Source organism: Schistocerca cancellata, chromosome 9 (genome assembly GCF_023864275.1).
Source record: "Schistocerca cancellata isolate TAMUIC-IGC-003103 chromosome 9, iqSchCanc2.1, whole genome shotgun sequence".
Lineage (NCBI taxonomy): Eukaryota > Metazoa > Arthropoda > Insecta > Orthoptera > Acrididae > Schistocerca > Schistocerca cancellata.
The window spans coordinates 337,187,359-337,204,512 of record NC_064634.1 but is presented as its reverse complement, the minus strand read 5'-3'; the positions used below and the strand labels follow the sequence as shown (position 1 = coordinate 337,204,512).

The following is a 17,154-nucleotide window of genomic DNA, read 5'->3' as shown; positions in this document are numbered from 1 at the left end:
TGCAAAAAATCTGTCATCGTCCCGTAATTTCTCTTGTGCCCAGTGGCAGAACTGTTCACGACATGCAATTCCTGGTGCTTAGAAATATGGTACGGGTGCAGTCGATGTTGATGTAGCATTCTCAACACTGACGTTTTTGAGATTCCCGATTCTCGTGCAGTTTGTCTGCTACTGATGTGCGGATTAGCCGCAACAGCAGCTAAAACACCTACGTGGCATCATCATTTGTTGCAGGTCGTGGTTGACATTTCACATGTGGCTGAACACTTCTTGTTTCCTTAAATAACGTAACTATCCAGCGAATGGTCTGGACACTTGGATGATGTCGTCTAGGATACCGAGCAGCATACATAGCACATGTCCGTTGGGCATTTTGATCACAATAGCCATACATCAACACGGTATCGAACTTTTTCGCAATTGGTAAATGGTCCATTTTAACACGGGTAACGTATCACGAACAAATACCGTCTGCACTGGCGGAATGTTACATGATACCACATACTTATACGTTTGTGACTATTACGGCGCCATCTATCACAAAGCAAAATAAGTGGTCCAACTACAACATTCATATTTCTTTATGTAGTACACGAATATGTAATAAAAAATGGGGGTTCCTATTTAAAAAAACACAGTTGATATCCGTTTGACCTATGGCAGTGCCATCTAGCAGGCCAACCATAGTGCCAACTGGTTTCCCCCTTCAAGCTGGACGAGTTTCGTTCTTTGTAGTTTTTCCGTTTGGTGCTAATTTTGTGAGATATTTGGCCCGGTCACTATCAATGGACCACCCTGTAGTTCAAAATTTAAGGGGGAATACTACTATTATTTGTCAAAGTACCTATCTAGTAAAAGTATTAAAGGTTTTTAATATATTTCAGTAGACAGTAATTCTGTTTCAATTCCCATGGAGGAAAATTTTGATCACAGTGTGTTAAAAAGAGAAAAATCTGAAAATGAAGACGTTGAGACGATCGAAAATCCAGGATGGATTATGACAATATTATGAAAAGGATAGTCACTCACCATATAGCAGAGATGTTGAGTTGCATATAGGCATGACAAAAAAATGACAAGTGAAACACAGGAAAGAAGAGGAAGAAAGATGTACACTGACAAGGGAACATCCCCATCGCACCCCCCTCAGATTTAGTTATAAGTTGGCACAGTGGATAGGCCTTGAAAAACTGAACACAGATCGATTGAGAAAACAGGAAGAAGTTGTGTGGAACTATGAAAAAATAAGCAAAATATACAAACTGGGTCGTCCATGCGTAAGATATGCAATATTAAGGGCAATGTGAGGCGAGGAGCTCCGTGGTCCTGTGGTTAGCGTGAACAGCTGCGGAACGAGAGGTCCTTGGTTCAAATCTTCCCTCGACCAAAATTTTAACTTTTTATTTTCAGTTGATGTGAAAAACTCTTATGTTTTCATCACTTTTTTTGGAGTGATTATTACATCCACAAGAAAACCTAAATCGGGCAAGATGGAAGAAACTTTTCACCCATTCGCCAAGTGTACTAGTTAGGTGGGTCGACAACATATTCCTGTCATGTGACGCACATGCTGTCACCAGTGTCGTATACAAAATATCAGACCTGTTTTCCTGTGGAGGAATCGGTTGACCTGTGACCTTGCGATCAAATGTTTTCGGTTCCCATTGGAGAGGCATGTCCTTTCGTCAACTAATCCACGGTTTTGCGGTGCGGTCGCAAAACACAGACACTAAACTTATTACAGTGAACAGAGACGTCAATGAACGAACGGACAGATCATAACTTTGCGAAAATAAAGAAAGCAAAGTTTTCAGTGGAGGGCAGATTTGAACCAAGGACCTCTTGTTCCGCAGCTGTTCACGCTAACCACGGGACCACGAAGCTCCTCGCCTCACATTGCCCTTAATATTGCCTATGTTACGCAATGGACGACCCAGTTTGTATATTTTGCTTATTTTTTCATAGTTCCACACAACTTCTTCCTGTTTTCTCGATTGATCTGCGTTCATTTTTTCAAGGCCTATCCACTATGCCAACTTATAACTAAATCTGAGGGGGGTGCGATGGGGATGATCCCTTGTGAGTATAATAATGTATTATAAAATAATAATAAAGAAAAATTGCACTGGGTTATGGGATTGGAAAAAAAGCCGTTTAGGAAAAATGCTGTCTATTTCTGATGAAGGCCCTTGGCCAAAAGCTAACTTTTTGACGGTCTTTTTGTTGTGCCTATCTGTGACTCAGCATCTCTGCTATGTGGTGAGTAGTAACTATCCTTTTCATAATATTGTAACATTGATAATAAGTTGTTTAAAATTAATACGGTCATTGATGTGTGCCATGTTAGGTTCCAGACCAGATATTTGTGTAGCAATAAGTATTCTAAGCAGGGTTCAATCATGTGCATGTCTGAATTTATGGAATGCTTTAGTACATATATTGTTTTATCTTAAGGGAACCCTAAAACTGAGTCTGTTTCTCACTAGGGATCAAAATTTTACCTGTCCTATAATTGTTGGTGCTGATTGGGCTAGTGACAGAGTAGATAGAAAGTCCACTTTTCAAAGTTTTGGGTTGTAGTGCTTGATGGGCATCTAAGAAGCAGCCCACTATGTCTCTGTCAACAGAATCAGAATTTGTAGCCTTAAGTATGGCAACTAGTGAAGCCTGTTGACTAAGTAATGTGTATTATATAGTCTTTCTGGCAGTCAAAGAGCTGTTGCCTTTTCTGATGGTAATATGCCAGTAATAAGCCTTTGTAAGAACCCACAATTCCATCATACAGATGTCAAAATCGTATTTGTTAGGGAGAAAGTGTTTGCTAAGAATGTTGTCTAAAGTACCCCGTTAGCACAAATGAGCAGCAAACTGATTTTCTGATGAAGCAACTAGGTAAAATAAAATTTGAAAAATTTAGAGCCTTGCTGGGCGTACTTAAAGCTTGTAATTTACTTTTTGTAACACTGATAATTAATGTTGATGTATGAATGTTGTCATATGGTGGCAATGCAGTTTTTTCTTGTTTTGTTTAACTTCCATTTTTCAACTCTTCTTTATATATAAATACTCTGTGTACATTATCATCTGCCAATGAGTGTAAGTTAGAACATATTTAAATAAACTCTGCACAAACAGACTTATTATTGACCTTCATTTTCTGCACCTGATTACATTAACATTGAATGTTGAAAGCTGTTAAACATTGTTTCAGATAAAGATTTTCACCCAGGTACCTGCCACTGTAGTACACCACCAATTAAGTAATCAGATGTTCACTACCCATGAAAGGCAGGGCTTCCTATTTGAATCAGACTGCAATACAATTTTAACTTTGTGTACACGTTCCATTTTCAGATATTTTTCCAAACACTGAATTATAATCTCATTCTTCAGCTTCAGATAGTTGGGGCTACTGTCAGAAAGTGAACCAGTAAATCACAACCACCCACAATACGAGAAGGAATACAGAACATTGTATTACAAAGTAATGAATCCGCAGATTTGTTGCAGCTGATTTGTCTACAGCTCATAAAAACTAAGACGTTTTTGAATTCTTTTCTTTCTGCCAGTGAGTTTTTGAAATTTTATCATCGTAAGTGTTTGTGAAAATGTGAATAGAACACTTCTGTCTCAATCATTTAAATAAATGGTGCAATTATTGAAAATAAAATGTCGAACACGTTAGTGTCACCTGCAGTTAAGTTGTTTTCTGGAGGTATTTGTCTCATAATTATGTGTAGCTTAAATTCAATAAAACTCTTCTCTGGAGAGTATTTTGTTATCTAAGTTCCATCAGTTTTTAGGGTGATAAATTATTTCAAAATTTGCTAAATTTTTACTTAATTGAAACATCACTGCCCTTATTTTTTATCTGAATTTTAGTCCAGTGATTTATGATCTTGAATTTTTCTACTATCCTGCACAAATTCAATAATTTCCTTGTTCTTCAGAATTTTCATAAATGTGATTTAAATTGCCACATAATAAATGAAAATTGTAATTTAAAGTTACTGATGTATTTCAACTACTGTTTTTGAGATTTGTTGTGTGATCACGTAAAATACATGCTTTATTATTTTTCAGAACTGGATCATAATCATTTTGAGATGCTGCCTGATGGTTGGGTTCAAGTGAATCACAATAGTGGTATGCCTGTTTTCCTGCATAAACAAACACGTGTATGTACACTTGCCAAACCATACTTCCTTGGACCTGGAAGTGCAAGGGTGGGTTCAAACTACTTTGTCAAATATCCTGTGTCGTGCAGATACTATGCAGATCATGTCACATTACCTACAGTGTAATGGTGTTTTAACACTTGAAGACTCTTCTAAAAAAGATCTCTCTCTCTCTCTCTCTCTCTCTCTCTCTCTCTCTCTCTCTCTGGGCAACCCAGTCCATCCATCCTATACTAAGTTTTCTGTGGTTTGTCTAAATCACAAATGCTGGGATGGTTTCTTTGAAAAGGTCATGGCCTATTTCCTTCCCCACCCTTTGCGAATTCGAGATTGTGTTTCGTCTCTAATGATCTTGTCATTGATGGGATGATAAAGCCAAATTTTCCTTCCCTTCTTCTGGGCCTAAACAGAAAAATACTTTGTGAGCTGACAGTTGAATTCCTGGCACATGTTAACGTGAAAAATTTATAATCTTGTTGAAGCAGTCAAGGGCATTGACGATAAACTTCTGCTGGGGAGACTAAATTTTCATAATATTAATGACATAATCCTTGCTACATAGCGCCTTTCGTAACAGAAAACGATCACTTTGGGAAACTGCACCAGAGGAATAAAACCAAACACAGAATTGAAAATGAAATATTCAAGAATTCTCTTCTGTTGTTGTCACATATGTATGTGACTATCCAAAGATTTTACAATATTGTAACACTTGCCAGCAACACAAGCATTTTAATCAAAAGCCCAAACTGTGCAGTACCAACAATCTCATAGAAAGTATTGCATATTAAATTATTTCTTACGAATAAATGTCCGCCGACGATGAGGAACAACTGTTTATTAATTCAGTTACCATGGACATAAGTAATAGAGAAGAAAGAGTCACTTCTAAACAAGAAATTAGGTTACACCGTATTCACCAGTAAGAAGGTTTAGTCAGTCTGGTTTTAATTGCTGAAGTAGGATTGTCTCATGGTGTCCCCAACTGCCTAATTCCACGAGGCAGGGGTCCTTGGTGAGTAATGGCAGCACCCAATGATAACTGAGCAGTTAGAGGATGTAAAGTAGGCAGTGTCCAGTGAGTCTGTGGTCACGGTATGAGCGGTGGCTGTGCAGTGACGGAGTAGTGGCTCATGGAGTGTGAGGTAGTGGACTCCCAATACTGTGGTCTGTGGCAGGCAATGGCAAGGAGACTCGGGAGTGTACTGCTCGCGAAGTCCTCCTGGGCTGTGAGTGGTGGTGCTGCTAATTTGGCTGCTAGGAACTCACAGAACGACTGGTTGGCCGATTAAATAGATGCCCAGTGGAGGCATACATGGACAGTTTCCTGGCAGCACATAACCAACTTAGGAATTAGGTCCTTAAATGTGGCGGCACCTGGAGTGACGTTGGTGCTGCAGTATTATGCAATGCTTTCCGTAAGTCAGCCAGGAAATATGGTTATGTTTACTGGCCGTGGACATGGAGTATTGCATTTGTTTTGTGGTGAGGCAGCTGCCAGAAGGCTATATGTGGTGCAGTACAGTTGAATTGTGCTGGGACATTGCACTGATATTAAAAAGAGACATTAATGGCCATACACTGAATTTAACAATAAGTGTAAAGTTAGTAGATGCCCAATTGGACAGCAAGTAAACCCTTGCAATACCAATAGAACTGAGTTGGGGGGGGGGGGGGGGCGGGGGGGGGGGGGGGGGGGGAGCGGAGGCGGGGTGCTATATGCCCACCTTTTGAAAACATTGGAATCTAGGCAGTTACTTTATATTTTAAAATTTTGAGACACATATTTATTGTTTTAATGAATTCTACCAGATTCCATACAAGTTTTAAATTCTTCCCTTAAACTCTACCAAAAATGGAAGTCTCAGTAGTAGGTATAACTTTCCCCAATGAGTGTCTTATTCAGTATTTCCATGATCATGGCCTTAATTACACATCAATATCTCCTTGAAAAGTATTTTGACAGTAAAAATCAACAATGATGACTGAAATTTGCATTTTTCAAACTTCTTTTTAATTGTTATAAAGTGGTAGTACATGTTATTGAAAGTGCCTTGATATTTCTAAGAGTGTGGTAAAATGTATTTTCAAGCTATGGACTCGAATTACACATCCGTACATCTTTGAAAATTATATTGTTGATATAATTCAGTGACAATTGAGAATTTTTTTAAGGTGGGCATGAAGTAGTGCACTTATGGAAAATGCCTTGCTATTGCTATGGTTTATATATAGAGTCAACTAACCAACCAATCAAGCATGTTTTAAACATGGCAGTATTTGTGATTGTATTGACACGAAGACAAGTGTGTTAACTTACTTTTATGTGCTTTCCTGCAGTAGGATAGTTAAATTCACTTAAGTATCTATTTAGAAAAAGAGAGCAATCTATAAGAATATATCTTGCAGAGGTCTCCTTGATCATCTTGGCATTCTTTCAGTCACCTCCAAGAAAATTTAGTTCATAATGGTATATGTTCAAAATAATAAAAATCGGTTGCAAATGATGTGCAGTTTTTAAAGTGCAAAAAAAAGTCCAAAAATACGTTTCATGTATATTTTGCCTCCTTGCCTAGAGCTCAGATTGGGACAATCTACTCAAATATGAGTTCTTTAATGAGATAAAAACAGGAATGACATGAAAATTGGCAACTGCTGTATGCATTTTAGCCAGCTGATAATTTAGTCATAAAAAATGAATACTACTGCAATGTCACCAGTGAGAATGTGTATTCCAAATGGGCCTCTTATTTCAGTATTTGTGTGGCATGTAGATACCCCCTCCCCCCCCCCCCCCCCTCCTCCCTTCGCCCCAGTGTAGGCAAACAGAATATCCATAATAGTTTAAGGGTTATCAATTGACAGTATAGTGAAAGACGTTATTCCACTCTTTTAATTAATTCCTTGATTTGTTCTACATCCCTGAAGATCCTTGTTTGTGATGAAGTCTATTGAACCATTTAAGTGACTGGTTAAAGTCAGCTGCTTTATTAAGAATAAGTCCCTAAGTGGATTACAAGGACTTGATGGATTTAAAACTGTACATTATGTGAAATCTGTATTTCTGCCTCAGAGATCATATTCGTGCAAAATGTTCTTTTCTCTATAACTTCCTACTGTACATAAAACTCAGCAGATATCTGCAATAAATTTTTTAACCATAACTTGTGTAAGTAGTGAGAATATAATTATAACAACAACAAAAATAGTTTCAGATTGTCAATCTGATAGCTGTCCTGTTTTATTTTTCACACAGAAACATGAGATTCCACTGAGTGCTATACCGTGCCTGCAGTATCGCCGTGCGCTGGAAGCAAAGAATGCAGCTACTGAAAGAAGCTCCGGAAATCAGTCAGAAAAAGATGATGCGACACAACTGGGTATGTTAACTAAATCTGAAAAGTAAAATAATGGTTCCTGTCCTAGAAATTTTAGGTTTGTTTTATCCATTCAGATGGAAAATAGTTTTACGAAGTACCACTCAATCTACATAAAAATTCCAGTTTTAGTTATTTTTTTAATGCATTTAGTACGTAGAAGATAAGATTCATAACTTTTTATGCACTTGTCTGTTGCTTCATGCTTCCTCTGTACAGTGATTTGTTTTTGTACAATTTATGGAATAATTAAATCAGTTTGGAAATAATTTTTCCGTGTGTGATCACCTCAGTTGTTCTGGTTTTGTGGAACCCAAAAGTCATAGGGTGTCTAGAGTTTAGTGACTGCCAACTTTTGATCAAATAGTACTTCATTCACCAGCATCAAATTCTGATGAGCCAAAACCACAGCCCATCATGACTTTGTATGCCTCCTGGTTGTGTTGTGGGCATGTGACACAGTAAGGAAAAAATGTAAGTGGAAAAGAGACAAATGGGCACTATTATAGCGAAGATACGGGCCGCAAATGCAGAAATCCATTGATATAAGTGGTTTTGACAAAGGACACATTGTTATGGTCCTGCTGCTGGAAATAAGAATCTTTGAAATGGTGAAGCTTGGCATCTGTTGACGTACTGCTGTCGTGAGCACCTTTAAAAAGTGGTTGAGTGTTTGGAGGATTGTGAAATAATGAATAGGCCATTTGGTATTGGGCAACCATGTCCCATCACAAAATGTGGAGGTCAGAGGGTCCCCTGCTGTGTATTCCAGGACAGACAGCGATCTGTGGCAGATCTGACGATAGAGTACAATGATGGTGCAGGCACAAGTGTTTTGGAGCACACTGTTCAAAGGCCAACGTTGAACATGGAGCTCCACATCACATAACCCCTATGTGTTCCTGTGTTGACCCAGTGACATCATCATCATCATCATCATCACCTTTGATACATTCCAGCCTCTGGCCGGGTCTGTCTGGAACGTAGGTCTCTCCATCGCCTTCTGTCTTGCCAGCATCTCTCCATCTTCGCCTTGGTCTAGTTTTCTCCTTTCTTCTGTATGCATTCCTCTACTCCTTTTAGCCATCTGTCTCTCAATCTTCCTCGTGGTCTCTTTCCTTCCAGTTTCATTTCGTTATCCTCCTGGGTATCCTCTTCTCCTCCATTCTCTTAACGTGTCCGTTCCACCTTCATTAACTCTCTGATCCTGTCTTTTCTTAACCTGTCTATCTTTGTCACTGTTTCTCAAGAATTTCATCTCACTAGCTTGTACTTTGCTTTTCTCTCTTCCTTTCATAACCCAGGTTTCTGATGTATGTGTCAGGATCGGGACATAGTATGACCGGTACATAACCTTTTTACTGATTTGGTGTACATCCTTGCTCCATATCAGGCTTCTGACACTCTTCCAAAATCCTTCTGCTTTTCTCCCCCTCTCGTTTATTTCTGTTTCATTTTTTCCTTCCTCCTGTATCAGGCTTCCTAGGTACTTGAAACTCTCCAGTCTCCTCAATCGTTTCCCACCAATTGTTACTCCAGTTGTTCCTATATCCTTCTTTCTTGTTGTGATAATCATCTCACTGAAACTTCCTGGGAGATTAAAACTGTGTGCCGGACAGAGACTCGAACTCGGGACCTTTGCCTTTCACGGGCAAGTGCTCTACCATCTGAGCTACCCAAGCACGACTCACGCCCCGTCCTCACAGTCTTACTTCCACCAGTACCTCGTCTCCTACTTTCCAAACTTCACAGAAGCTCTCCTGCGAACCTTGCAGAACTAGCACTCCTGGAAGAAAGGATATTGTGGAGACATGGCTTAGCCACAGCCTGGGGTTTGTTTCCAGAATGAGATTTTCACTAATCTCTGTGAAGTTTGGAAAGTGGGAGATGAGGTACTGGTGGAAGTAAAGCTGTGAGGACGGGCCGTGAGTCGTGCTTGGGTAGCTCAGATGGTAGAGCACTTGCCCGCAAAAGGCATAGGTTCCGAGTTCGAGTCTCGGTCCGGCAAACAGTTTTAATATGCCAGTTTTGTATTAGTGCACACTGCACTGCAGAGTGAAAATCTTCACTAGATGTAACCCCAACTAACTTCCTCTTGTTCCCTGACTAGAAACTTTGCTTGGTGGGAAGACATTTTCCTCAAGTGAGAGAGTGATTGTGCAGTCAACATATATTTTATAGAGTTTGACAGAACCGAGTTTTCTGGTGGGATGAAAAAGCTGGAGAATCACTGGATCAAGTGTATATCTCTTAAAGAAGACTATTTTGAGAATAAACAAGAGTTGTTTATGGAACAAACCTTTTTTCTCACTTTTTTACCAGACTTATCAGACCACCCTCATACATCAAACATGGCAAAATGGCGCTACCCAAAACCAGCACCGAGGCAACACTGGTGACCATAGGCCATAGATAACAGGGGTGAACAACAGATGTGGAGGTGTGTACATGCAAATAAATCTGCAGCTATTGAGCAACTGACCACCCACATGAAGCAAGGGGCTAACAACAGTGTCTCCTTAATGACAGTTATGTGAACATTGCTGGTTCCTGGTTCATGCACGTATGTTGGCTGCTTTTCATTGGTTACAAGGGCTGGAATTTGGACAATTGTGACAGATGGCCTTTTCAGTTGAATCATGTTTTATGCTCCATCAGTGTGAAACGTTTGAAAGCAAACACACAGCAACAATCATTGGAATGGTCCAGGCCAGAGGAGGGAGCATTGTTGCTGGGAATGCTTTTGTGGCATTCCCTGGGTGATCTCATCTTTTTGGAAGGCATCAACACAAGTATACTTCTACCCTTGGGGACTCTGTCCACCTTTACATGCAGTTTGTTTCTCTTGGGCACAATGGCATTTATCAGCAGGACAGTGCACTGTGTCAGAGCTTGCAGTGGACATGCATGGTTTGAAGAGCAACAGGGTGAGTTTACCATATTCCTCTGGCCACCAAAATTCCAGTATTTAAGCCCAATCAAGAATTTGTGGGATCACCTTGATGGTGCTGTTCATACCGTGGACCCTCAGCTGAGAAACATACTGCAATTGGTCACGACACTAGAGTGGACATGGCTCCACATCCCTGTCGGTATCTTCTAGAACCTCATTACCTTTCTTTCTGCGCATCTTACAATTGTCCATACAGCAAAATGTGATTATTCAGGCTTTGACAGGCACTCACATTAATGTTGCAGGCATTGTATAAAAGAAATGAAACATACCACATTAAACATATATCAGTTTAGACAGTGTATTGTCTGATTTCCATGAACAAACGTATCATGGATTAGTGCTCCCATTTAGTGAGGCAGCCTGGCATCACAACTAAAAATTTTAGAATTAGGCCCACAGTCATTTTATGTATATAAAATAAACAAAAAAAGTACTATGTAGTAGCGTAACAATGGAACTACTTTAACATATGATACACTACTGGCTATTAAAACTGATACACCAAGAAGAAATGCAGGTGATAAATGGATATTCATTGGACAAATATATTATACTAGAATTGACATGTGATTACATTTTCACGCAATTTGGGTGCATAGATCTTGAGAAATCGGTACCCAGAACAACCACCTCTGGCCATAATAATGGCCTTGATACGCCTGGGCATTGAGTCAAACAGAGCTTGGATGGCGTGTACAGGTACAGCTGCCCATGCAGCTTCAACACGATACCACAGTTCATCAAGAGTAGTGACTTGCGTATTGTGACGAGCCAGTTGCTCGGCCAACATCGACCAGACGTTTTCAATTGGTGAGAGATCTGGAGAATGTGCTGGCCAGGACAGCAGTAGAACATTTTCTGTTTCCAGAAACGCCTGTACAGGACATGCAACATGCGGTCGTGCATTATCCTGCTGAAATGTAGGGTTTCGCAGGGATGGAATGAAGGGTAGAGCCACGGGTCGTAACACATGTAACGTCCACTGTTCAAAGTGCCGTCAGTGAAAACAAGAGGTGACAGAGACGTATAACCAATGGCCCCCCTTACCATCACGCCGGGTGTTATGCCAGTATGGCGATGATGAATACATGCTCCAATGTGCGTTCACGGCGATGTCGCCAAACACGGATGCGACCATCATGATGCTGTAAACAGAACCTGGATTCATCCGGAAAAATGATGTTTTGCCATTCGTGCACCCAGGTTCGTTGTTGAGTACACCTTCACAGGCACTCCTGTCTGGGAGCAGCGTCAAGGGTAACTGCAGCCATGGTCTCTGAGCTGATAGTCCATGCTGCTGCAAACATCGTTGAACTATTCATGCAGATGGTCTTGCAAATGTCCCCATCTGTTGACTCAGGGATCAAGACATGGCTGCACGATCTGTTACAGCCATGCGGATAAGATGCCTATCATCTCGACTGCTAGTGATACCAGGCTGTTGGGATCCAGCATGGCATTCCGTGTTACCCTCCTGAACCCACCGATTCCATATTCTGCTAACAGTCATTGGATCTCAACCGACACGAGCAGCAATGTCATGATATGATAAACCACAATTGCGATAGGCTACAATCCGACCTTTATCAAAGTCAGAAATGTGATGGTACGAATTTCTCCTCCTTACATGAGGCCTCACAACGACGTTTCATCAGGCAACGTCGGTCAACTGCTGTTTGTGTATGAGAAGTTGGTTGGAAACTTTTCCTCATGTCAGCATGTTGTAGGTGTCGCCACCGGCTCCAACCTTGTGTGAATGCTCTGAAAAGCTAATCATTTGCATATCACAGCATCTTCCTCCTGTCTGTTAAATTTTGTGTCTGCAGCACGTCATCTTTGTGGTGTAGCAATTTTAATGGCCAGTAGTGTATATTATCATATGAGAGATAGCATAACATTATTTCTTCTTCCAGTGTACAAACATCTGATTGTTACATTGTGAAATTTATTATATAAATATTATATAAATAGGAATTTTAAAACATGATGATGACTATATGAGGACTGCATGCAGCATAGGTGTTAAAATATTGCTGTGAACAAACATTCCAGTTTTCTTCCAGTATATTTCGAGGATAGTTATTTGGCGCCTTCTGTAAAATCTTTAATTTTTCTGTCTGGCATATTTTGTGGTAATGGACATTCATATGGTTACCGAGGGCACTTTCTATTCATACATGTGTTCTGTAAAACACGACACTAAAAAATTTTATGTTAGGAGTTGTGACTGATAGCAGTGACACTTTTGATTCTATGGTTGCCATGCTTCTTTGGTTGTCTTATGAAGTTAAAATGTTCAGAGGTGCTGTACAATTACCTGAGATGCTATTGCTGTGGGAGACAAGTATCTTTAAGATGCTCAAGATAGCAAAGGACAAAGGCCATCTTGAAAGGCTGCCTGCAGGAATCTGTTTGTGGTCCAGGGGGTTGGGATGTAGCATTGGAGCCTATGCTACAGAAGTTACATGACAGTGGTAACATAAGTGGATTGGTAGCATTTGCAGATGATGTGCTGTTCTTTGTAAGAGATGAGTTGAAAGAATTACAGAAGACAGGTGTAATGCAGCTCTCTGTAAACTTGAGGGATGGTGGTGTTGAAATGCTAAATTGTCACCATCACCTCACAAAACTACATACTTCCTGTTGAAAGGGACCCTACTAAGAAATTCTAAAATATAATTAAATGATTTAATGATTAGTGTATTGTAGTAATGATGTATCTATGGGTATACACAGATGAATGTTCTAATTTCACATATCATATAGAGCAGACAAGCTGGAAAGATAAAACTGCAATGCTAAAATTGTAAGAATCACAAATAGACAATTTCAACTTCCTTGAAAACAATGAGAGCATACCACCAGTATATATTAGTGCCAGTTGTATGATACAGAGTGAGCATATGAGCCGACAGGTTACAGCTTGTGAAGCTAGTTTAAATACTGAGAAGGATGGAACAAGGTTTCTGCTAAGATGAATAGCACCTATTGTACGGCCCTGAAGGGTGGGTTGTTGGTAATTTGAACAATACGCCCACTGGACTTGGAAAACAATAAAAGAGGAAACCTGTATTGGTTAATGAAAAGTGATCAGTTGGAAGTAGGAAATATTCTTGAAACTGAAACCAGCAGGAAAAACTTGCATTTTACAACTGTGGCAGAATGAGTGGCACACTTCAGACACAGGCAGGAGTATGTTTGAATTTCTCCCCAACATCAGGAAGAGAATATGAATTACATTTCTTCACCAGTCGGGTGCACTGCAATGTTACCTGACTAGTCATGGGTTGTGTGTTACACAGGCGTAAAATCAAAAGACAGGTGAGTGATAGTTGTGCCAGTAGCAATGGGGGCACTCTGGAGAATATGTTGTGAGGGCCATGCACTCTGCAAAGATGCAGCAGGTAGTCGGGCATTAAGGATGCTGGATCACAAAGTAGCAGTGAGGAACCAGCTGATGTGGCACATCTTTGATGATGCACTGCAACCCCAGTATCCAGAAAAGTCAAGTGGATCTCATGAAGCTTTCAACACCATGTGAGCATGCTGCCAGCCCTGTACTTCAACATTACATTTCGTATAGTTGGAGAGAAGGCTACAGAGGTCAGTAACCACTGAAGAAAAGAATCTTCATGAGTAACTGCCATGTTAGTGCAAGTAACTACAGAAATGTAAGTTATTAAAAGTTAGAGTGAACCATGGAATTAGTTGCCAATGTGGACATGCTGCTGATGTGATGCCCTATGCCCAATGATTCTAACGGACAATGGTTGCCAACTGGGATGGTTTGAAGGTGGGCGCTGTAGTGGAAACAACTTTCAGTAATTTAGATGTGCACTATGTGATCAAAAGTATCAGGACACCTGGCTGAAAATGACTTAAAAGTTCATGGTGCCCTCCATTGGTAATGCTGGAATTCAGTATGGTGTTGACCTACCCTTAGCCTTGATGACAGCTTCCACTCTCGCAGGCATACATTCAGTCAGATGCTGGAAGGTTTCTTGGGAAATGGCAGCCCATTCTTCATGGAGTGCTGCACTGAGGAGAGGTATTGATGTCAATTGGTGAGGCCTGGTGCGAAGTCAACGTTCCAAAACATCCCAAAGGTGTTCTATAGGATTCAGGTCAGGACTCTGTGAGGCCAGTCCATTACAGGGATGTTACTGTCATGTAACCACATCAGTGTAGGCCTGTGCAGTGATAGTGCCACGCAAAACAATGAAGAGTTCAAACCCCCTCCATGAAAAACATGGCCACACCATAACACCACCACCTCGAAATTTTACTGTTGGCACTACACATGCTGGCAGATGACGTTCACCAGGCATTTGCCATACCCTCACCCTGCCATCGGATCGCCACATTGTGTACCGTGATTTGTCACTCCACACAACATTTTTCCACTGTTCAGTCGCACTTCTTACACCAAGCGAGGTGTCGTTTGGCATTTACCAAAATGATGTGTGGCTTATGAGCAGCCGCTCGACCATGAAATCCAAGTTTTCTCACCTCCTCCCTAACTACTATGGTACTTGCAGTGGATCCTGATGCAGTTTGGAATTCGTATGTGATGGTCTGGATAGATGTCTGCCTATTACACATTATAACCCTCTTCAACTATCAGCGGCCCGTCAGTCAAGAGACGAGATAAGCCTGTACAGTTTGGTGCTGTATGTGTCCCTTCACATTTCCACTTCACTATCACATCAGGAACAAGTGGACCTAGGGATGTTTAGAAGTGTGTAAATCTCGCGTACAGACCTACGACACAAGTGACACCCAATCACCTGACCACATTCAAAGTCCATGAGTTCTGCGGAGCACCCCATTCTGCCCTCTCACGATGTCTAATGACTACTGAGGTCGCTGATATAGAGTAGGCGGCAGCACAATGTACCTAATGTGAAAAACATGTGCTTTTGGGGGTGTCTGGAAACTTTTGATCACATAGTGTATCAGCTCCGCAAGGAAATGAGGACCCTAATGAGTGTAAAAAATGAGAACTGTAGCAGTTTTAATCATGGAAGTAGCAGTACATCAGTACTACTAGAAAATAAGTAACTGTATATGGCAGATGGCTCCAACTTGAGTGCCTGCCCACAAGCAATCAAACATCTGATGACAGCGGTGGGTAGGGATGTTCAAACAACTGAGACACGGGCAGCCAGGCAGCAGTGCTATAGACTACACAAGCCTACTGTCCTGTCCCCTTGGAGATGAGCAGACATGGCCAAATGGTTAAATAATGAGCAGAAAGTGTGTAATTGGGCTACCTGGTGGGTAGCCTGTACTAGGTGCGCGTGTCCACAAGGGAGCTGATAGGCACCCATCACCACCAATACCCCATGGAGCAGCACTGGAACAGTCTAGGTTAAGGGATCAACAGTTGTCATCTAGTGGTAGAAAGCACCATTTTTCCCCCTCTCACATTTTGTGTTTCTTTTATATACTAAGAGTTTTTTTTTTCTTTTTGTTGCAAGAAAGATCTTACAGAATGTAAATATTTTAGGATTATAGGAGATGACTCACTGAAAAGCAGAAGCATTGAGTCATTGATAGGCACATGCAAAAGATTGAAAATTTGCTGGTTCTTGGAGTTATCCTTTGACGAATTAGAGAAAAACACACACACACACACACACACACACACACACACACACACACACCCACCTATCAAAATTTATGTCTAAGATTTCATGTTTGAGAAACAGGCAGAAACTTCAATATCTGGATTTAGAGAGCATGTATATGAACATGCCAAAAATGCCCTTTGTGATCATCTGAACAAAAGGCAGTACATATATGGAAAAAGTTTAAAATTTTTGCTTCAGGAACTAAAAAGCCACTCTTCAAATTCTCTAGAAGAAATGGAAATCATTGTTCATGACAAGATAGAGCAGCATTTCCGATTAAACTGGTACTTTGTCAACTTTCTAAAAATATTGTTTGAGCCATAGGGCAAGTACAGTGGACCATGTTGGAAGATGCTTACCTGTCCTGCAGTGTGTTGTGTACGTTGGCCCCAAACTGTGGTGTACATATACATACCTTCAGTGTTACACATTAAGAAAATATGGCAGCAATTCCATTGTCCAGCATCCATGTCAGTTTTAATATTGTAACACTGTTGATACATATTGTTGCAATTAAGTCATCATTATGATCAATAATTCATATTTTACAAAATAAATAATTGTAAATAAAAGATATAAAAAATAATCTGGCAACATAAGAAAACCAGAAAAAATAAGTCATCCCCAGGATGCATTACTTTAATAATATATAACACTGCCTCTAGCCTCTGTTTGGCAAGGAAGAAGAATTCACAAGTTATGTCATATATGCCAATGACAGCTGATGTAACTCATTGATGATCAGATCCTGTAGAGGTATAAAATTGTGGCATTATTGGTTGTTATGTTTCACACACTGTTAAAATCAGGTAATTTAGCGACTAGTTGACATTTAATATGGTGTTTGACTGTTAATGAAACCAGGAACCTGTGTGTGCAACCATGTGAACACAGTTCTTGTCCTCTTGAGAGCGTCTACAGAATACTCATCAGGTAAAATCTTGACTTGGTGGTCCACAATCCAGCTGTCAGCTACCCTTCAGTTTCTGTGCTGTTTCACCCACTGAAGA

The 17,154-nt window shown here is 40.5% G+C and overlaps 1 protein-coding gene across 1 annotated transcript in view; it reads left to right on the top strand.

The window, feature by feature from the left end:
* LOC126100710 (microprocessor complex subunit DGCR8) overlaps positions 1 to 17,154 on the top strand; it is a 257,052-nt gene that overhangs the window by 111,593 nt on the left and 128,305 nt on the right. The window contains exons 5-6 of the mRNA XM_049911330.1: positions 4,084 to 4,226; positions 7,435 to 7,558. Of these exons, the coding sequence (XP_049767287.1) occupies positions 4,084 to 4,226; positions 7,435 to 7,558 (267 nt within the window). The remainder of the gene's footprint in view (positions 1 to 4,083; positions 4,227 to 7,434; positions 7,559 to 17,154) is intronic.